The sequence below is a fragment of the Anoplophora glabripennis genome, unplaced genomic scaffold (assembly GCF_000390285.2).
Source record: "Anoplophora glabripennis isolate ALB-LARVAE unplaced genomic scaffold, Agla_2.0 scaffold1110, whole genome shotgun sequence".
Lineage (NCBI taxonomy): Eukaryota > Metazoa > Arthropoda > Insecta > Coleoptera > Cerambycidae > Anoplophora > Anoplophora glabripennis.
Window position 1 is genome coordinate 1 of NW_019417191.1, and position 22,655 is coordinate 22,655.

Below are 22,655 nucleotides of genomic sequence, written 5' to 3' on the forward strand. Positions count from 1 at the left end.
TTTAGAAATGTCCAACTTTTGACCACGTTTTGACCAAGTTGACGTTCATGGACTCTCAGCAACACTCTCACGAACTGTTTCGAAGTTTTGTTGAAGGACGGCCAGGATTTTTAGATCACTAATTGATCCAGGCTCCCTGAATTTTTCTATTATTTTCTTCACAGTTGATGAAAGTTAAATCACCATTCCGACCATATTTTGTACGAAAATGGCGAACTGTAACTGCCAAACCTTCATTATTTTTAAAATATTGCTCAACATTGAAAACCCATTGTTTTTTGGTAATCTATTTTTGATAACCTTGAACTGTCAGCACCAATCGCGCAAAATTCAAATCTAGCGTGAATTTTGCACACCCGTTATATGTATACTTTTTTGTAAAATACATAATGGTATTTAAAGAAAATTTCTTTAGTATTTCTGAGGTTATTGTAAGATATAGGTACAGACTTCTCTAATATATTCAAGGCCCAATCCTAAAATAACTTATTTTAGTACCTACCTATTGAATTAATAAATTCGGCACCAGGTACTATGCGTCTCTGTAGAAGATATAATAGGGTAGGTATTGTGTAACAACTTTTGGTATAATACAAATATAATTCAATAACATTAAACCACCAATTTGTATGTATAAACGAAAGGGAAAATCAAATAATTGAGATTGATGGTACTATTACTTAATTATATTTGTCACGAACACTTTATTTTACGAGAAGTTGTACTATAAAATATTTATTTAATCATTCAGATGAGAATGGGGTTGGTATAAAATTAGCATGGAACTTAGTAAAATAATTTTGTTAGAAGTTAGAATAATAACATTTTTTTAAAGAAGTTTGTACGAAAATAAGAAAGACAAAGTCAAATTGTTTTCTCACTGTGGTTTTTTAAATTCTTTTAAAAAACTTCTAGAACGAAAAAAATTTTTCTCATAACCTTGCAAGGTATTTTATTTCTGTGGTAAAATTGACGTATTTAAAAAATTGTGCTGTTGTACGACTTCCAAATGTTTTTACATAATTTTCCAAGAAACCAGCGTAATATCTGACATTAAAAATAGGCAGAAGGCATATCAAAATTTTTACTTTAGTATAGTGGTATATATTTTCGATTTCGAAAGTAGTCCAAGTCTCAAAATAGAGGTGCATTAAAGAACCTATTTTAACGAAAATACAAACAAAAGTTTTCGCTCGAGGTCGCGCTAAGTATCGGGCAAGTGCAGCCGTTCCTATTTTTCACAATACACAGAGGCGTAGGCATCAATTTCGTCGAAGGGATCAACGTCGAATACAATAGATTCGAAAATGAAAAAGATCAAAGTGCGATCTTTAAAATTTCTCTTTATTTTGAATGCTTTAAAAATGTATTCATTAAATTTACTGAAAAAATTGTATACTTTAGAAAATATAGGACAATTAATTTGGGCATATAAATTGTAAAAAAAGTTATATAGCAAAATTTTCAGTTACTGGGGGTTGCTGGCTTCTCGTTTATCCTTGTAGCAGAAATAGCCTGACGTAAAATAACCAAGAAAGTCGCGTTTCGTTTTTATTAAGGAGTTGGGGGTTGAAATACCCCCTGAACACCCGCCTATGTTTTTCCGAGTTCTGGAAATGATACAGAAAACTAGAAGAGGACGATAATTACCTGGTAGAAATGGGTCACCAGGTGGATTGGTACATGGCCAAAGATATTTACTTCGTGAAAAATTACCGTCATAAAAAAAGTTGAACTCGACATTATTTTTATATGGGTTACCTATATTCTCAAGATAGTTCATGATTTGGCGAAAAAAACAAATCTTAGAATTTTACTATTGGCGTTTAATATGCCGTAGGTGTAACTTATACAATACCACATTTGAGTATTGTTTTATTATGGCCTTAACCAATTTTTTTTTATATTCCTCCAGAATGTTTAAGAGTTAAAAATTGCATAAAAATACTTGTAAAGTATATAATCAGAAATTTAAGCCAACTTGGAGAATATTTGTATAAAATAAAAATAATTAATTACGAGATGTACAGGTTCTTTTACATGTTTTCTAACTCTTTTGTCGTATTTATGAAATTTTTAAATTTTTCTGGAATGTTTCTGTTGTTAGTCATATCTTCTTCAGTTCTGCAATTATCCTGATGATTCAAACAAAAACCGAAACAATGGCAACTTCGTTTAAGCGAAGTTTGTAGTCGTCAGAGGCAACTTGATCGGGTGGTGTACGAAATAAAACTAGGTGGGCACGTTTTTTTAATAAAATTTACTTAAATTACGATACCTACAGTGTTACAATTCAATTTACATATCTAAGAGTTACAAGTATTTCCGACAAATGAATGTCTTAAGATTATTACAACTTCCGTTGCTGACTGGTTGCTTACTCTGAAAAATACATTTCATACTCATTCATGGTTCTCGGGCTTAAACGGTATGGTACAACTTAAACAAGACGGTTCTGAGGGCATTAATTTCCATACAAATATATATATATATATCGACACGGTAAGCAGGAGTCTACCTTTCTCCAGACACAGATCGGATGGTATATTCAAAGGTAACGGTTATAGAAAAATGGACAGAATCGTAAACAACCCAACCAATCGAGAGTTTTTACGAACATAATCTCACAATATTGTTTTCAGTCGAGTAGGAAGGCCATCTATGCCATTTTCGAAAACTCGTAGACCCCAAACTTCAGAGTCGTTTATACAAACAGTCTTTAATGTAACTGTAATAATTATGTGAGATTACGTGGTACAGCAACAGAAATGAAAAGTAACAGTTATAAAAAATATCACATATGATTTTCAGTATTTTTTTATCACTGGTTCTTAATACAGGGGTTTGTAAAACCTATGGCCGGTATTAGGCCTTGACTTGTGCCCTCTAGACTTTATAATGGGCTTGAGAGTTGAATTAAATAAAAATTATATTAAAACTCATCAATTTCATGAATCACAAAACAAATATACTTATAAACATTTTAAATAATATTACATACAGATTTAAACCGACTATGGGTTTTTTATGCTTGGGCCGCTTACGTTTCCTTTTTATATACAAGTAAATTTATTGTGCGAAACATCTCAACACGTGTAACAAAGCGAGTTCTCAATGCGTAAAGTTGTGATTTAAAAAGAGTTCTCCGAACTGTGTCCGTCAAGAAGGCGCGGCCCCCATCTAGGAACCCATCGGATACACAATGTTACACACACGACCGCAAATCGTAACAGAAAATGCAAAAGCAATAATAAACAAGGTTTTTATTAAATAAAAAAAACGAAAAATTTCTCAGGTATAACCTAACTTCTCAGTTGCCGTGAGATCTTAAATAAAAAAAGTAGAGGAGAAAACGGTTGTCATATGATGATCGGGCAGCGTCGATTCTGGAAGTGTTAAAATTTCTCTTTGAGACGCGAGATATATATAAACACATTTTGTTTGTATAAAAAACTACAGAGAACGACATACAAAAAATCGGCAAATTTTAACAGCTCTAGAATCAAACCATTGGTGTAATTGTTTTAAGGTTTTATTGTAATACGGTCATTATACTAACATTCCTCTTGTTCTTGTGACTTCCGGACGCATCTTGCCACTTTTCTTTTAAACTCCGAATACGATTCCCTCCACTCTTTCTGTAACAGAGAACACACGCCTGTCAGTCACACCACAGCTCTAACGGAACAAAATTTCGCCATGGAAATCACCAATATACTAACATAACCTCAAATTAATTTAAAACTGACATATAGAAACAAACGAAACATGTGCTTCACTTTTCCATGGCCTGCTGCATTACTTTAACAATTAAAAGAATTGACGTTTGATGCAAACGCAGCGAATACAACACACTATTTTACGAGAATTCAAATGTTCAACTTACAGCGGCGTCCACATTGGCCGGTGACTCGTCGTTGGGATCGGCTAACATTGAGATAACTGAAATTAAAATAGTCTCTACTGTGTGCACGGGCAACCACCGTTCCGAGGCTTTTTCGTAGCCAAACTTGTCGTCGCCTGGCTCGTGCAGAATCGATATACACACATCGCCGTTTTTATCAACTGCGGAACAAACAAGAAGTTTCAGTTAAGTGAATTGAGAATATTATAGTTAATGATTAAAACTAATCGATAGATGTTAGGAAACTTATTGTTAAGTTGTATTATAAGTGTGCACAAACTTTACTTACTATTAGGATGCCATATTTCTGTGACAAACTTCATTTTTGGGGGCCTAAGTGGGTATTCTTTAGGAAAATAGAGGTGGCATTTGAAAAAACCTCCTTCACTGAAAGAAAAACGGACGTTTGGATTAATGCATTCACCGAAGCAAGAAATCGGTACTACTCGTCATATGAATTATGCAAACAAGGATTAGCAAAGTCGGTAATGTGTAATGAGTTGCATTTTCCAAGGTATAATTTTAATCTTTACACTCTAAACATCTTTAAAGATATTTTGTCACCATATTCGTTATCTTTAGCATAATTTTGGACCATCCTGTCATTAGATAAGAATAAATACAAGGTCAGTGCCTCCACAGCACTGCTACGAACATAACCTCAAATTTTTAAAACATGTACTAAATGATGCAATATTTCACTTTCATTTTGGATTCGGACTTGAATAAATTGCAAAACATTAATTAAAACTTGATATAATGCAGAAAAATGGTGGTTTTTATTTGTACTTACTAAAGCGTATCGGGAGGCCCTATTATAAGTACTTCCCATCGGTAAATGTCATTATCATCTATAAGGCCTGCAGAAAAACCCTCAACGGGGTTCTTGTTCAATTCTGAAAGAAGAAAATCTCGGATGAGTGCATTAATCCTAACGTTAGTCAAGGTCAGAGAAAATACTAGTATCCCTGACAAAGATAAATGTCTAACCTTGTGTATAAATAAAAAATTGTGCAGGAAGTGTATTGTAAGGACTATTTCGCAAGTAAAGGTTGAGTATGCTAATGAATTTTAATATTTATGCGTGTCGGAAGAGCCCCTGGACCGGTTGATGTGGGATTTGTTTTTTTTGCAAAAAAAAATGTGTGCACACCATTTATGTTAAATTCGACCACGGTTTTCTTCTAAATCAGCGATTTTCCCGTTTAAACGCCTCATATAATTAGTAAACAAAAGGGGCTGATTCAAAATAAAGGTGTGGTTTTCGCGAAACGAGGAGGTATTTATTAAATTTAAGAGGTTTGCATAAATTTGACATGCATGATGAGAAAAATTTAGATATTGATTTTCATGCCGAACCGGGCCTATTTATGACGGCTGTGCAAGAAAGCCGGTACGGTTATGCGAAAATAACGAGTTGCGACTATTTTTGGAAAAGCCAGACGGGCATATTAAAAAAATCGAAGTTGTACGAGGACGTTTTCAGATGCAAAATAGCCCACCTAGTCCACATCGATATTTAAGCTGTCAAATAAAAGGCACAAATAAATCGTGTTTACTAACCTGCTAGCTGTTTTCTTAATAGAAGAGCTGACTGTGGTTCTGACATTAATTACAAATTTAATTTTGATATTAAAATTATCAAACCAAACACTGTTCTCTAAAATGGCCGGTGTCGTTCCTAAATGTTGCGGACCGCATTGAATCAAACATATGTTATTTCCGGAATGGTTTGCTGCTCCACTGTTTTAAACGTCAAAATTCACGTCGCCATCTACCTTGCAGGGTATAAACTCTCCCGCCATGCTTCAAGATCGTAACGTCGACGGTTAGCTCAAATTAATGTCAAGTCTACTCGTTAACAATTCCCGTTATGAATTTGTATTTGTACATTGTATTTATTTGTTATTGAGAACGGAAGACTAAATTTAAATTTTTTATTTCTAAGTAATTATAAAATAGTTGATTTATAAATATTTTTGGAAATCTACTCGAGCGACATCTTGTATCTAAACGTTAAACTATTCGTGTCTGAGAACGTGGCATTACAGGAATCAATATAACTATTATAGGAATCTATCACAAATGCCATCTTATAGTTGAAGGTTCAACTACTTCTGCCTGACTCTGAAATTACAGAAATCTAAACCATCTTTTTAAATAAGTTTGTGGATGCTATCGCAAGATCAAGATGGCGGGATCAGTTTAATTTACATTACAATATTTTGTGGTTAATATTTTTGGTAAGTAAAATATCAAAAATAAATTAGTATTTATGCACTAATTCAAATAGAATTTTGTATTACTGTAAGGTAATACAAAGTGTGCAAATTTTATAATATTTAGATTTTATCAAAAATTTAAAATTCTTTTTTCTGAAGATATTTAGGTACATATTTAGTTACAATTATTATTAAATGTGCCATCTGATATATTATTTTAGTTTAATTAATTATAATTTTAAGAGTACATATATGAACACACTTGGTTTGCCTCTGACAGTTGTTCATCTTTCTTTAATAAACCCCTTGGAGGGGTTGCTGCTTCCTAAGCTCGTAATAAAATATTCACCGCATCCTTTAATACAATTTGGGGTAAACACTCAATATTCAGTAAGGTTTGACGTCTCTGCCGACGCTTTAATAAATAATTCCGCGGTAATCATAAAAGTTTGGCCACAAGTCAGGGCAAGATTGCATACGGCTGAATATTTTTACTTATTTATGAAACACGGAATTTCTTATTCGCCCTCTCTTTACCTTTTTCCATGCTTTTGTATTTATGAGCCTTAGAGACACTTGGAGAGGAGTGGGCCCGATACATTTTTCTGGAGTTTACTTCATCGTAAAAGTTTTAACGTGAAGCTTAAATCTTCAATTCTTAAAAGTTGGTTTACTATGTTGCTACTAAATAATTTATATTAAGTAGCTCTCAAATTTTTATTCTTTTAGGGGAATTTTGTTGGAATACAGACAAATGAAACTCCGCCTGTTAAGATTTCTGTTTATTTAATACAAATGATCATAACACTCACCCGCCACACCAGTCTCTCACCATTGTTTGACATTTAACAATTAATCTTTAATATAAACACCCTAAACGTGGCTCGTCCACTTAGGAGCATAAAAACTAATACGCTCGTACAAAGAGTTTCGAAATTTACAGGAAAATGTATTTACAGGTAACATATGTCACGTTGAAGGACCGACATTTACATTTAATATATTTGTTGTTGCTACAGTCCCTTATGTTTAACGTACTCTATGTACATCATTTAGGTAAGAACTAGTTGGTAGACTTTTTATACAGACTTTAATAACGCAGAGGAAGCAAGTAGGATTCTTTAAAAAAAAATGTACCATATCTGAGGCTAGAAGACATTAAAGCATATAACGCAAGAGATCTGCGTCGACACGGGTTTAGTTACAGTAAAAATAGTTTTATTAGGACAGTACTTAGAATAATTTGCTTCTGTGAATCAATTTATATGTAAGATGTTTTTGAATCGATAGTAAACAGATGAAATCCTTGTAAAACTAATTTTTTACTAAATTTGGTGAGGTTTTGACTACGTATTTAGTCTTTCTTAAGGCGATACCACTATAAAAATAAACTTACATTAGTGGAGATGGTGCAATAAAAGTTTCCTTCACACGAGGGAAAGTAACTTCATTATTTTATTATCTTCACAGACGTAAGACTTTTTATCGTGGAATAGCCTTGGGAAAGACCAAATACAAATGATTACAAGCTATGTCACTGTCGGATTCATGCAACCAACATTGCACGATTGGCATTGTCAGCTAAAATACCTAAATCATCAATATTAATGATTCGTTTACAGTGAACAATGACAAACCGTTGTGTCTACGCTCGAGATAATGCGATCGCTGACTGGTTGAATAAAATGTGAAAAATTACGCCAATCATTCGCCAGTAAAACAGAACGTATTTTATGTAATCCTGATCTTATTGTTTAATAATTTTTAATTTGACGGAAATTCCATTGCCAGTGTGAAGGAAATAAAACTGCTGTTCCAAACAAAATTAATTATCACGTGGCTTGTAATCATTTATGAAGGCTCTACAGGGTGTATCACGAAGAGGGTCTAGTACGATTATCTCAAAAAGTAGTCAAAATTGAAATCTGAAAATTTGCATACAGGGGTCTCTATTCAACGAAAATAGTGTCAATAGTGGGACCATGAATCCCTGTTTGTTTTATTATGACACGGTGGCAACTCGATTCAAGTTCTTCCTCATAAATCTATAAATGTACTTTATATAAAAAATGTGATCAAACATATTTTGAAGTGCATTCTTTTGGATTTAAATATCTAGAATGTTACGAAAACAATGATAAGTTGTTTGTAATTTGATAAACTCTTAATAATATTTATTTTTTACGTTTGGCCTTCTTTCAACACTTTGTATTTTTAGTCCTGTACTAAGGCACTTAATAAATTAGATTTTAAATGAGCGATTTACTTTTCAAAACGTTACTAATTTTGTATAACTTTAATTACAAATAAATTTGATGATTTCTGGATTATTTTTCAATATCTCAACATTATTGGAAAGCTTTAACCAACCTCAAACGTGGTACACTATTATATACAAGGTGGTCCACTCTAGCTGTGCCATTTTATTTACTTTAACGATAGTTCTATGTTCTATGGTAATATAGGAGAATGCAGATTGTGTGTAGTGTTAGGATCTAGTTTCAAGAATCGAATTCGAGTGAAGCACCCTGTAGACAATTTTCTTACACAAAAATGTGAAAACATCCAGAATGATTCACAATATATACATTTCGTTTCTGCGAATTCAATGTGATATTTCTACAATATCTTCGGAAATGTTGGATTAGGTCCTACATTGTGTCAGACAGTGTATTTTATCACAGTTAAAAAAAAAATGAACAACACACATAATGAGAGGGAGCTTAGGAATCACGTAGAAGTACAATATTTGCCACTGTTATGTTGCGTAGAAATAAAAAAAAGTTGTGAGGTTTTTCTGTACACTATTTACAAATATTTTCTCATCTAATTTTTCGACAAATAATGGTTCCAATCAAATCTTATTGATATGTATAAAAATAGATAAAAGTTTCGGTTAAATATGAGTCCATTTAAATGATAAAAAAAATATGTCGAGTGTTGAAAATTAATTTTATTTGTAATTTATTTCTAAATTAATATTTACTATACTGGGTGTAACACAAGGTGTCGAAAGTGAAGGAGACATTTTTTCAATTCCAGATGATGAAAGTGTCATGTTTCTAAATGTCATGGGAACAAAAAAATATATTGCAACAAAATTTAACTTGCATGACATTTTTCTTCTCTGACATCTTGTTTTAAACAAGGACTCCAATGACAAATATACGGGTTTATACAGGGTGTTTGGAAGGTATGGCATTTTAAAAACGCGATTTTTTTTTTAAATTTGAATATAGTGTAGGTATCTCCAAAACTATCCACTTGTGGACTCATGTTTATATAACCATTTTGGATTAAAATTACTCAAAACATCTCCAGTTAAAGTTTGTGTACGTACTTAAATAACACCCTGTACTTATATAAAAATATTGTTAAATTTGTACTAGGAAAACGCTCCTGCATATTAGACATGTGTGTTACAACCGACTTAAAAATTTGACAAATTATTTAGAAAGACAGTATTAGAGGGAATATTACAGTGAGCTGGCTTCGAATTTCAATTAACCTATAATTTCGACTACAAAATTGTAAAAAATATTTTTGCGCGAGACCGTTACACTTCCATTCCACCATTTACGTGACCATCGCCGGGTGTCGAATCCCGACGACTACAACTTTAAAAAATTCATCAACTTTTCACGTTCCTCAGCCTCAGCGCACAAATCCGCACCCTTCACATCTCCGTGTTGTCCTCGGATGTCTCCTCGTTCTCCGGTTCTTCCGGTAGGGTGTATACGCCCGTCATGACGGGCCCCTCCAGCACTTCCGGTATCTTAGCGGGCACCGGAACCAGCTCGTGGGTCATGCCGACGTCCACGATTGAGGTGGGAGTCCCGGTGCTCAGCAGGGTCTCCTCCGTCAAGTTCCTGTGGTAGAAGGTGCTGTTTTTCTGCGGGTTGAACTGTCATGAGGTCATATTGTAGGGGTCGCTGACGTTCAGGTCGTCGGGGAAGCTGGTGGAGTTGAGCTTGGGGATGGTCTTCTCCTGGTGCTTTAATCTGCGAGGTTAATCGATTTATATGGGGTGGGGACGGTATATCGTGTCACACAGAGCGCTATGTAGCTATGTTCGCTACTTTATACACGTTAACACTGTCAGTATTATGATCATTTACAACGGTCAGTGTATTTGCGATGTGTATTAAAATTTAAAATCATCGTTTTGTGCTAAGGCCACACAAAATGCTATGGTAGCTACATTTGCTGTGTATGTTAAAAATGATATATAAATATCCCTCAGTATAATATTAAATTCAGTTAAAAACAGTGTATTTGTTGTATATGGGCAATGCTCGTCATCAGTGACGATAAGGCTTTAAAATTATAGTCGAAAGAAAAATTTGCTTCAATGACTCCATTATCACATGTGTGAATCACATTTACAATTAGTATTATTAGTAGTGTGTTTTTTATTCGTAGTGAGCGTAACAAATGTACAATGATCTGTGTAGCAGTAATATTAGCCGTTTTTAATGTATAAAGCTAACACAACGAATACAGCTAATATAGCGTTATGTGCTGCCTTCGTATAAAACGATGGCTGCTATTTTTAATATACACTAGCGAACATATCACTTCGTGTTGCTTTAGCATAAATAAGTGGTGGCTAGTTTTTATATACACTAACGAACAAAGCGCTTTGGGTGCCCTTAGCCAAAGAAATAATGGTGCGCCTATTTTTAACCATATGTACATTAGCGAACATAGCGCTCTTTATGGCCATGGTATGAAACAATGTAATATTTGTATATAGCGAACATAGTTACCTTCCTCCTTGTGGTAGTAACTTAAATCAATGGCAGCTATTTTTAATATAAACTAGCGAACATAGCGATCTATGTGGCTTAACATAATACAATGGCGCTTATTTTTAAAATCAACTAGTGAACATCAGTGTTTTGTGTGGCCTTGGTAAAAATAGTTTCGGCTATTTTTTGAACACATTAGCGAACATAGTACTTTATGTGACAATATCATAAAACAGTTGAGGTTATATTTAATATACACTAGCAAAGATAGTGCTCTGTGTGCCCTCAGCGTAACACAATGGTGTCTATTTTTAGTGTACGCTATCGAAGAAAGTGATGGCTATTTATAAGATACACAGCGAACAAAGCTAATAAAGCGCTCTGTGTAGACCTAGCATTAGACACCCACCTATGGACGATTTCGTCGTGGACCACATTGAAGCACATGGCGGTGAGCGCCATGCCGGACATGATGTAGATGGAGCAGAACCATATGGTGGCGTTGGACTCGTAGTGGAGGAAGGGGTCGGACCCGGGCACCATATCACCGAATCCTATGGTGGTGAGGCTCATGAAGCAGAAGTAGAAGCCGTCCAGAAGGGACCAGTCTTCCAGTTTGTAGAGGGCGAACGTCCCCAGGCAGATGTACAAGAACATGATGCAGAGGCAGAGCAGGATGGGCGCTAGGATGGACCAGCCGTGCATGGAGCTCTTGGATTCGTTGTCGGTGCCGCTGAGGCTGTCTAGCTCCTTGGCGGAGGCGCCGTCCCTGCACGGCGAGTGCAGGTTGTTGCTGTAGTTGGAGTTGGAGCGCACGTAGAAAGGCTCTTGGAGACCTGGGGGAGATAAAAGGGGTCCGTACACTGACGTGCTTCTTCGCGATGTTAGATCGACTAACGTTGATTAAAGAGCAAAATATAAGAAATTTCTTAATTTAATTGCTCTGTGGGTGTCCTTTGGTAAAAATTAACAATTTTTTACATATTACATATTACGTATACTTATATTGGACTGACTATTTCAACTAAAACAAGGAATCAAAATGACCAAAATTTTACTTTTTGTGTTAATTTTCACCAAGGACACAAGTTTGGCGGTCGGATGAACGAACATCGTGTATACCCTGGTTCAATTTGAACCCAAAACTCACCAAGCTGCTGCTGCAGTTCCATCTGTTGCCTCTTCTTCTTCATCCTCTTCTCCTTCTCGGCCATCCTCTTCTCGTCGTAACAACAGTAACCGCAGTTGGAGCACAGGCAGCAGCACAACGCCCTAGAGAACACCCCTCTGGCTACCCTGCTGAGGATGCTGCCCACGCTGGACAGGTAGAGGAGAGTGAGGGGGATGCCCAGCATGGCGTAGCCCATGGTGACCGCCTTCCCCAGGGCCGTTTTGGGGGCTATACTGCCATAACCTGCAAAGAAATTTGTATTATAAAAAAGTTTTGCATTTAAGCCAAGCTGAACGTTGATCTGTCGCTAATGAAAGCGATTCTTGCAAATACTGGGTTATACAGTATCATGATATAAAGACTAGAAGGTACATATTCCCGTGAACCAAACCTGGTTCTCCGCATGACGTCACATGGAGAGTGACTTAAGTGTTTAACAAAATATTGTTTATGACTAGGTATTTAATAAATAAAAACTGGTTTCAATATCTGGGGGCAGAATATTATGTGAATATTATGTGATTAGTATCAAGCTTTTGTATTCGCAACTATGGTAAGGCGCATTATTCATGACAATCACTGCACCAAATACCCCATTTGTCTATATCATCCTGTTTATCGCGATTCGAACACATGTATACCATCCAAAAATCCACTTCATTCACTTCCGATATGCGTAATTATTAATCGTTATGCCTTTAATACCATAGAAAATCCTTCTAAATTGCTATTGATATTTAAATCTTGCGAAACCTTGGAGACCACACGTCCCTCATTTATCCATGTTTCGACGAAATATACTTTCGTTGTCGATGTACGACATCATTATTTTTTCTATTTTCGATTTCGTATTAAGTAACGAAAATTCATTTCGTGCATTGTACGCTATTTGGATTTTTTCTAATGTTGGAAGTTCGTTTTTAAAAGAAGAATCTTCTAACGAATCGCATATTTAACGTTATTATCAATTTCAATTTTTTTTTTTTTTTAGAACACCTGTTCCGCTTTTTTGCTTTTTTTTTACTTTTTAACAACGTACTCTGATTATCAGATTGGAAACACATTTTTAACAACATTTACCGCACTAACTAAAACGTGAAAATAATAACTAGTGTTTCTACTTATACGCTTATGACACGCGCTGATTCAGCTGGAAACTGAGACAGGACGGGATTTTAAAAGTCAAGCCGTGTAGTCTCAGTCATCACTCTTTGAACTCGTCAAACAAAAACGGAAATAGGTTCTTGAAACAACAGAAAGTTTCAAGTGCGCATGCAGCGGTTGAACATATCCGAACACTATGCCAAATGAAAGACACATTACAATTACCATACAAATAATTATTTTATCGCATTAAAAAACAGTAAAAACTATGGTTTGATTTATTTATAACGTTGTTGCCTATTATTTTGGTACTGCGGTATAGGGGACTAAATTCTCTAGTGGGCTTGTCATTGGCACATCTATGACGCGTCGATAATACGTTGCTGCGGTCACTTAAATAATAGTAGGCCCCGCCGATTGTTTAATTCACGTCGTATTACCCAGAGCAGGGGTCGCGTCGTATCCCGAACGTAATTAATCGATTCTAAATGAGATTATCGACAGTTTTGCCGCCTATGTCCCGTTCGGGTCCAGGGGGTGGTTGGGGGGCGGGTTTGTTCGGCGGCGGCAGTCGGCGACATTAATCGATTGCTCGATGGATTTTAATTATTCACTCTGTACCCGGCCCGCAAAGTGTTATTTGATTAGGGTAGTAAACTTTTACAATGCGCAGCGAGCGCCAAATTTCGGTAATAGGCCCGCCTATGGAATCATTTTATTCATATAGGCGGATTAAAAATGTGCTTTTTTCAGCTATGCCGAGGAAAAAATTCTTATAGATATTAATAATACTCGTAGCAATTAGAATTTTGTTTTGACTTAAGATTTTTTTTTGAGTGGCCCCACGTTGGGCGCCAACATTTTATTTGTTGTGAATTTTGTGCGTGTTATTTACTTTGTTTCTCTTGATTGTACCTATTATAGACTATTTTTTTAAAAAGAAACCAGTTCTTTATTAAATATTTACTATATTCTGTTCAAATTCACACTTGCACCAATTTTTTTTTTTTTTCGGCAGATAACTTAAAAATACTGAATATTTAATTATAAGATTTTTTTAGATTCTTAAGGGATCAGGGGAGCTAAATTATATGACTATCGCATTTTTTTTTTGTAAACACTATTTCCATTGAGTATAAAAAATAAAGTCCACTGCAAGTTTATTAAATATCCGATACCATTTTGATTAATTTCGCGTAATTTCCCACCATAGTTGGGGCCCAAATCGTCAATCAAGATGAGCATCTGTCACGTCGTTTGATTAATTGCGATTAATTTAAACCTAATATTTCACGCCGACACCGGTTTAATATTAAAAGATAATGGATTACGATTAGATGGAATTTTCCATTGGAGACGTTTAACGGGGTTAGTTACGGATTGTGAAATCCACCATGAACTGATTTATGACTACTAAATTTGAAAAAAAGCGACGCTCTGTTGACGCTAATAGAGTTTCCTCGTATCTAGCAAAAACCAAAGAGACCAATTTTCCAAACCTATAGCGGACTTTGCTACAGAATCTTTGCGGATTCATTAAAGAATGGGATCGAACGTTCACTCTGATACCTCGCAGTATCGCAATACATACTGCTTTACTGTTTTTACAGTGCGGTTTCTACAGGGTGTTCAAACTCGACGCCCCAATGATATTACAGGGTAGGTATCGAAAAATGTTACTGAAAATGGAATGGAACTATGGAGTTCAAGCGGCATGGATTGAAGTGCTTTTTGCACCAAATATTAAAGCTATATGTTAGATATTTCGAAAATTATGTTGATGAGGTAATGAATTTTTTTTTCTGGAACATACCTGTATTTTTCCATACTTAAAAAGAACATATTTTTCTGATAATCTTGTATTAAACAAATTTTTCTCTATTTTTATTAAAATTATCAGAAGTAAAAACAATAATTAGAACGTCACAGTTATATTAGTCATAACTTGATCACATTCTCTGGAAAACAATTGAATTAAAATGCATAACTTGGAATATTTATCTGAAATTCATCTAGAAAGAAGATTGAGCTTACTTGAACAAATCACGGTAGTTGTTGAAATTTCTGATCCACCAATATTTCATCATATTCTTTGGAGGGATGAGAGCCGTTTTATAAGTAATGGTTTACCAAATAAAAAAATTATTGGTATATACGAAATCAAGGGCATTTTGGTGTGGATGTGTGGTGTGGGGTCATTGGATTTCATCTGATAAGATCATACTTTTATGAAGATGTGTTGAAAAGTATAGAATACTTGCGTTTCTTGCAAGAAAAACTCCCAGCACTTCTCAAAAACATCCCCTTGCAGTTGCGAAGGAGTTTGTGGTTCTAGCACGATGGAGCTCCATCCCATAAAGCGTTTATTTAAAGGATTATTTAAATACTGTTTTCGGGGAACAATGGATTGGAATAAATGGTCCGGAAAATCTCCCGACATGACTTTTTTTATGGGGTTTCCTTAAAAATAAAGTCTATAAAAGTATGTCACGTAATTTACACATTTAAAAGAAAAAAATTGAAATGCCTGTGAAGAGATTACTCCTAATATGCTGAGGAACGCAGTTATAAAAGAAGTTAGGCGTCGGTTAGATTTATGTTTAGTTACAGGGGGTGGACATATACGGGTGTCCCATTTTTATTCTGAGAAAATTCAGGAAAAGGTAGATCCGATAAAATTAAAGGGACTTTACTATATAAACTTATTTCGATATCTGAACTATTTTCGAAGTACAGGGTGTTGAAGTTGAATTTTTTTTATCATTTTTTGTTAATATCACTTAGAGTTGTAAATCAATAGTTCTCAAATTTTGTGTGGTGAATGCCAGTGCACTAGTACTAATACACAAAATCTCAGCTCGACAGAAAGAGCCAGTGGCATGCATTCCGCACTTGCCGATACCTTTTATAAAAAGTATGTGTTACGCCACTGACTGATCTTCAAAATAATAAGTAGTTTCAATTGTCCGTACATTGTTCTGCAAAAAAGCATTCTTACGTTTTCTCCATAATAGGCACCGTTACGGAGTAAACCAACATGAAAACCCACACGCTATTAGGCCGTCATCATTTCAAAATGAATTTAGTGTGAATGTTTGGTTGGGTTTTATTAATGGAGAACTGGTTGGTCCTGTATTTTTGCCTCAACGTTTAAATTCCGATGGATTTTTAGATTTTCTAGAACATGATCTTCCCGTTGTTCTGGAAAATTTGGCATTACAGCTTCGTGCAGATTGTTGACTGCAGTTGGATGGAGCACCCGCCCACTCAGGAAGGGCAGTAGTAGGTTGGCTTAATGAGCAATATCCTAACAAATGGATTGGTCGCGGAGGCCCTGTTCCTTGGCCAGCTCGTTCGCCTGATATTACTCCTTTGGACTTTTCCATTTGGGGCATAATAAAAGACAACGTATATGAAAGTGTGATCAACTCACGTGAACAGCTGCAACAACGAATTAGAGCTGCCTGTCATGATTTAAATCAAAATAGGTTCGTCATGCAAAAAATTAAACGAGCAATTAGAAAAAGATGTGAGGCCTGTACTGCGGCCAATGGCCTGNAGGAAGTTTTAACAAGAGTACGTTAATACTTCCTAATGTGGACGGTTTTCGAGAAAAAAGGCTTTTAATTGAACTCTTACAATATTACGGTGAAGAAAATAAGTGACTTTTCTCAAAGTAGGCTTATGTCAAAACTTATTGATGGATGTCTCATAAACAACGCATACATTCTCAGTAATATTTTAAACTCTAATTAACTTTATATCAAAATTTTAGTGATTGTTAGTGTTTAGTATTTAAGTATGTACGTATTTGATATTACTATTTCAAGGACTTCTGTCAACTTGCATCATTGACAATGTCATAGCAAGCCTTGTATGAAAGCCTTCAACGGCCTCCTACTATTATCGAATCAGTAAATTCTAAAATAATTATTATAAATCGTTTGTAATTATTATTTTTACTACTGTTCATAATTTTTTAATGAAAATAGGTAGAGAAATTTTTTTTTAAATAAAAGTTTATCGGAAAAATATGTTCTTTTTAAATATGGAAAAATACAGGTATGTTCCTGGAAAAAATATTTCATGACGTCATCAACACAATTTTCGAAATATCTAAAATTTTAATTTTTAGTGCAAAACTGGGACTCCATACTTCAAATTTTCAGTTAACTTTTTTCGTTACCCATTGGGGCGTCGAGTTTGGGACACTTTGCACAAACCGCACTGTAAAACACTAAAATAGTATTGCGATACTGCGAGCTATAAGGGTGGACGTTCGATCCCATGCTTTGATGAGTCCGCGGAGATTCTATAGCGAAGTCCGCCATAGGTTTGGAAAATTGGTCTTTTTGGTTTTTGCTAGGTCTACTACTGAACATTTTGCTGGCTGACCTTCATAGCGTCGTAGGCAAAAGTCGTTATTTTTTTAATTTCTTCTGGTTCTAGATTATGAGCTTTGAGAGTTTATTGCGGTGCCGTTACAAAATAAAAAAAATATTTCAAGACTCCTCTGTTTGTTATATCGAGTACGGACGTCCCTGGAATGCAGGCCCGCGGTCCGGCGCCGGCCGTTCAGATCCAATTTCGCTTTATTTTTATCTTCAGCGGTCTCTTGCGGAGTTCAAATATGCTTTTAACTTTTGCGTTTAATCAAAATTTATCCGGCCATTCGGACGCCCTCGCTCTTGCGTATCAGCAACTTCTGCTCCGCAATCACTTTACAGAACAAATCCCGTCGTTCCCGGCCGGATCGCCGAGGAAAATTAAAAGTAATTGATGTATCCCCTGACTACGGAGAACACATGGTAACGATCCCCGCCGTTCTTTTTTATTCCTCGGCGGTTCGTTCGCGGTGGGGAGATCGCGGAGTGGGGGGGGGCTTCCGGCATATTTTTCTTAATTTAATTGAGGGCCGGGCGCAGTTAAGGAGACGGGATGGATACCCGGGCAGGGCCGGATTGAGGTACCATTATAATTGGGTAAATAATAGAAAATACATCAAATGATTTATGCGGGGTGAATCATAATTAGTTATAAGTTGTTTACCGCGGCGCTAGTTTCGAAATCTGAATAATTGAACATTGAATTTGTAAGCTATGTATGTATCACTTGACACATATATTATTGAAGATAATCATCGCCGGATAGCAGTTGAAGGGGATAAGGAAGCCATAAACATTTAAAAAATTTCCTTGGTGCGTTACATAAAAATTAACTTTTTCTCCCTACTTCATAAAAACTTTGTAACGCCGGCAACATCACATATTATTATTTCTCTTATTCTCTTATAAGAGTCCTCTTATTCAGAGTGGGGAAATTATGCGTAAACAGCAAAGTGAAGCAAGCGATACTCACAAGTTTTCATAAAAAATTGTGCTTATTTAAAATTTATCTTTTTAATTTGTATTTTATTCATAAAAAGACATTTAATTACACAGTATTGTTCTACACAGTAAACTGTACCGCTCTTTAAAATATATGTACAAATTTATGATTCACTCTGTATATAAAACCGTTGTAAAGAAATAGGCAGCTAAAAACTTGCTCCAAATCGACTTGCCCCAAAATTAGTTGTCTTTTTATTGAACTTATGTGTTACTTTAAGATAAAAATATAAATATAAATTTAAAATAAAAATATTGCACGAAAAAAATTACTGACATTTCTTTGTTTTGTTACAGAAAACGTTTTATGTCTACATCGTGATGGTGCCATGTCTGGATGTTTGGATCTTTGGACTATAGTCAGAATACCATACCAGATTACTTTTGGAGGAAGAAGACACTATCAAAGTAGGAGTTCACAGAGAGGAATTTATGCCAAGAAAATATATAAATTGTTAGAAAAATTCAGGATGTTTCAAATTAAGTAAGCAATATCGTCAATGTCGTTGTTATTAGATATTAAATTCAGTTAAATTATACAGGTTGACAAAAAAACAAAATATTTTGCCAATCAGATAAGATCCGGTTTTTCCTATTTTGATGTTCTGAAAACGAATTTGAGGGTTTGAAACATTCTGATTCAAGGATTTTTCACAAATCACTTTCAAATGGGCAATATTTAAGGTTTTCTGGCATTTTTTGGGTAACCTCATGTCACTCATCAAGACGTGTGATATGAACAGAATTCTGATTTTCAAAGTTTTTGACGTAAGAGACTGCGTATCAAAGTTGAGGTACAGATTTCCAAGCTATAGAGTATCATCGTCAATTGACTGTCAATAGACTGTGATCAAAAGTACCATTATCTCAATGGAACTGGGTGCCTGGGTTCATTATTTGACAATCAACATCTTGTTTTCCTATTCTCCAATGCCATCAATTTTTATTCGGTGATATCATCTACGCAGGCCCATGACATAGGTTATTCACCAAGATTCATCTATGGGCAGGTTTCCAGAATGAAAAACCTAGAATTCGGTTCAAGAGGAAGGAAATCTTACGCGACAGGGTCTCGGATATCCAGAAGGGGCAGGGATTATAGCTTGGAAATCTGTACCTCAACCTTTCATACGCAGTCTCTTATATCAAAAACTTTGAAAATCAGAATTCTGTTAACATCACACAAGTCTTGATGAGTGGCATGTGGTTACCCAAAAAAATGCAAGGAAACTTGAAATATTGCGCATTTGAAGGTGATTTGTGGAATACTTTTGGGTCACAATATTTTTCTAACCCTGAAATTCGTTTTCAGAACATCAAAATACATAGGAAAAACGAGGTCTGATCTAAAAGGCAAAAACTTTTGTTTTTTTGTCGGCGTGTGTTACCAAAGTACCAATTTTCTGCTGATATTGTACATTTAACGAAAAAACAACTGATTTTCTCGTTTACAAAGCATTAATCAAAATAACACTTTTGTAGTGGAACACCCTATATATTAGGTCACGTTTGGATATAATAATCTTCAGGAGTACAGCGACATAAAGTCATCATCATACCGTAAGCGTAAGATGCAGATTCTAGAAGTCTTTTTTTAGCACATTTACACTTGGGGCATGTATCTCTTCTACCCTAGGGTTTAATCCACCCCATCAAAACTTTGTCCCTGGACCAATCCAAAACAGTTTTCTACAGTCGGACGCATGCGCATTCCGATATAATGCTTACATAAGCAGCAAAATTCATTATTTCGATTCAAATTCGATGGTGTTTGACCGTTAGAAACTGTTTCTAAAGCAACAGTAAAAAAGTTTATATCGATATAAACGCTTTGTTAAATATACAGGGTGTCCCATTTTAAAAAGTGTAATTTGTTTTTTCCATTAATGAATATTACCTAATTAACCTAGGAATTATTATTCTTTAGTCGGTTCTTTACGTCCAATAATAACGATGTTAACAATAGAGTTCAATAATTTGAAACCCAATGAATCTATAATTTATTGTCATTTATGTGCAAAATTCATTGTAATATTATAATATTGTTTTTTAATTCTTATATGAATATTTCTGCCTATAACAATAGAACTGTGTAAAAAATAAATAATTATTCAATTTATCTGTATTTTATTTCTGTATTAAATAAACGTAATAGTATGGAAGAACCCTCTCCTCTGACTGTCAATAGATGGCAGTGTTTTATCGCAATAATTGAAGCCCCTATATTACGGGAACCTCCCAATATTAAGCTCAGGAATTGCTAAAAATGCGGTTGGCATGATAAAAAAAATTGCTTTCTCCTAAATATATTCGAACTTTTGTTTATCGCCGACAGATGGCGTTTTACTTTTATCCGCTATCTCACCACTACTGGTTCAACAAGAATCCATGACGCTGCATGAACAGTTTGAGACGAATAGTAAACCTCGATTTGTAAGGGGGGTATATTTCTACTTCGTCGAAAAAAAAAACAAGTATATTATAGGACACTAACAAACCAAACATTAAAACAAATCTTCTCTGTAGTTAAACTTTATTCTTGTTGGATGTCACTCTAATCTAGTTGGGTAGTCGAGACGCGTGGTAGATCCCAACCCTTCTCCACCCTTGTGGGGTACCTTACTTAAGTAGACTAGCGTTAGATCAGTATCAGCGAGATGGACTTTTTTTGGAGTGGCGCCATCTATCGGAATTTGTCCGTACGTAAGTTTTAGAGAATTAAGTCATGAAATTTTACTATTTCAACGTATTTTAAATTTAAAATTATAAAATATGGCAGACTATTAAATTATCCTAGGTAATTCTTTGTGTTTTTGCACAGCAAACTTTTCATACTTTATTCTTGTTAGATATCACTCTTTAATCTAGTTGGGAAGTCGAGACGCGCGGTAGATTCAAACCCACCCCCACCCTTGTGGGTACCTTACTTAAGTAGACTAGCGTTAGATCAGTGTCAGCGAGATGGACTTATTTTGGAGTGGCGCCATCTATTGGAATTTGTCCGTACCTACTCAAATTTTACAGAATTAAATCAGGAAATCTTACCATTTCAACGTATTTTAAATTTAAAATTATAAAACATGACAGACTAATAAATTGTTCTCGGAATCGTCTCGGAAAGAAAACAAAGAAATCATGAGAGAAATATTATATTTACCACATTATATTCTAATGAATTTAATACATCTTGTAGATATTTATACAGATATTTAACAATTTTCCTTCATTCCCATCGCAATTACCAAATTCTTGACACCTTCTTTCTTTCCGGTCGTAATCTTAAACTTCCTCTTCTTCTTCTTCTATTTGTCATAACCATTATCGTAGTCGTTTTCTTTTTTTCATCTTTTTTTCTTTTACTTTTTTACTTCGCCCTGTACTTTGATAACGTGCTGTCCTCTGCGTGTGCCTGAAACATAAACCGCAAAACGCAATTACTTTCTCGTTTTCTTACCGGATCAAATAAATCCCCCTCAGTCTGATTATCAAATACCTTCCCGTCCTCCCATTTACCGTATCCGTCCTCATTACGTTCCTATGCGGAGCCCTAATATATATTCAGTTCTGTTTGACATCCCTTCAGATGAATGCCACGTCAAAACAACTAACTGGATTCAATTTGCCCTTAATTGGCACGCGAATCGAAGGCGCCCGAGCTTCCAGCGGCGCACGGATACAATTTCCAAAGGGGTGAACATGTTGCCGGCCTTTTTTACGACTGACTTTCCGCACAGAAGCCCCGAAGACGTTTCGCGCAAGAAACAGCCGGCCAACCCGTTTTTCCGGCTCGCATTCTGGAGAACGTCCACAAAAAAACCCTCCCCGATAGCTTGATGGATTCGCGAGTGAATTTCTTGGACTCTCGGGGCCCTTCCATCGATCAAGACGTCGCCGAAAGAACCGAACAAAAAAGCTTGCCCCCCGCCAAATGAATTATGTTGGAAATAATCTTATTCTTGCCAAATGGCCGAGTATTATCGGGCCGTTTCCGGAAAAACAAGCCGGCCTTGATCAGGAGGGGGATTGTTTCTCCACGAGAAGGCGCAAAATAAGCGAACAAGATAAAACTGAAGGGATCATTTTTAAAATGATAAAAAATATAAATTTGAGTATGTA

General features: G+C 35.4%; 2 protein-coding genes and 1 long non-coding RNA gene across 4 annotated transcripts in view; 1 reads left to right on the top strand and 2 right to left on the bottom strand.

Annotated features, from left to right (window-relative positions):
* Window positions 1–2,241: 2,241 nt before the first annotated feature.
* On the bottom strand, window positions 2,242–5,610 carry LOC108913711 (ubiquitin-conjugating enzyme E2 G1). Of its 2 annotated transcripts, XM_018719312.1 has the most exons (6): window positions 5,468–5,610; window positions 4,698–4,800; window positions 4,194–4,291; window positions 3,887–4,065; window positions 3,560–3,638; window positions 2,242–2,382 (listed from the first exon to the last, which is right to left on the bottom strand). In XM_018719312.1, coding segments are annotated over exons 1-6 (507 nt in total). In that variant the 5' UTR covers window positions 5,514–5,610; the 3' UTR covers window positions 2,242–2,380. The 2 variants fall into 2 exon arrangements, with proteins under 2 accessions (XP_018574828.1, XP_018574827.1); XM_018719311.1 differs by having other exon boundaries at window positions 2,242–3,638.
* A 479-nt stretch (window positions 5,611–6,089) lies between these two features.
* Window positions 6,090–20,656, top strand: LOC108913714. Its single transcript, XR_001964637.1, has 2 exons — window positions 6,090–6,147; window positions 18,837–20,656. It is a non-coding gene; the product is annotated as an uncharacterized LOC108913714 (long non-coding RNA).
* The window catches only part of LOC108913713 (TWiK family of potassium channels protein 7-like), a 68,642-nt gene continuing 55,993 nt past the window's right edge, over window positions 10,007–22,655 (bottom strand). The window contains exons 4-6 of the mRNA XM_018719313.1: window positions 12,028–12,291; window positions 11,287–11,713; window positions 10,007–10,127 (exon numbers count right to left, since the gene is read on the bottom strand). Of these exons, the coding sequence (XP_018574829.1) occupies window positions 10,034–10,127; window positions 11,287–11,713; window positions 12,028–12,291 (785 nt within the window). The 3' untranslated portion in view covers window positions 10,007–10,033. The remainder of the gene's footprint in view (window positions 10,128–11,286; window positions 11,714–12,027; window positions 12,292–22,655) is intronic.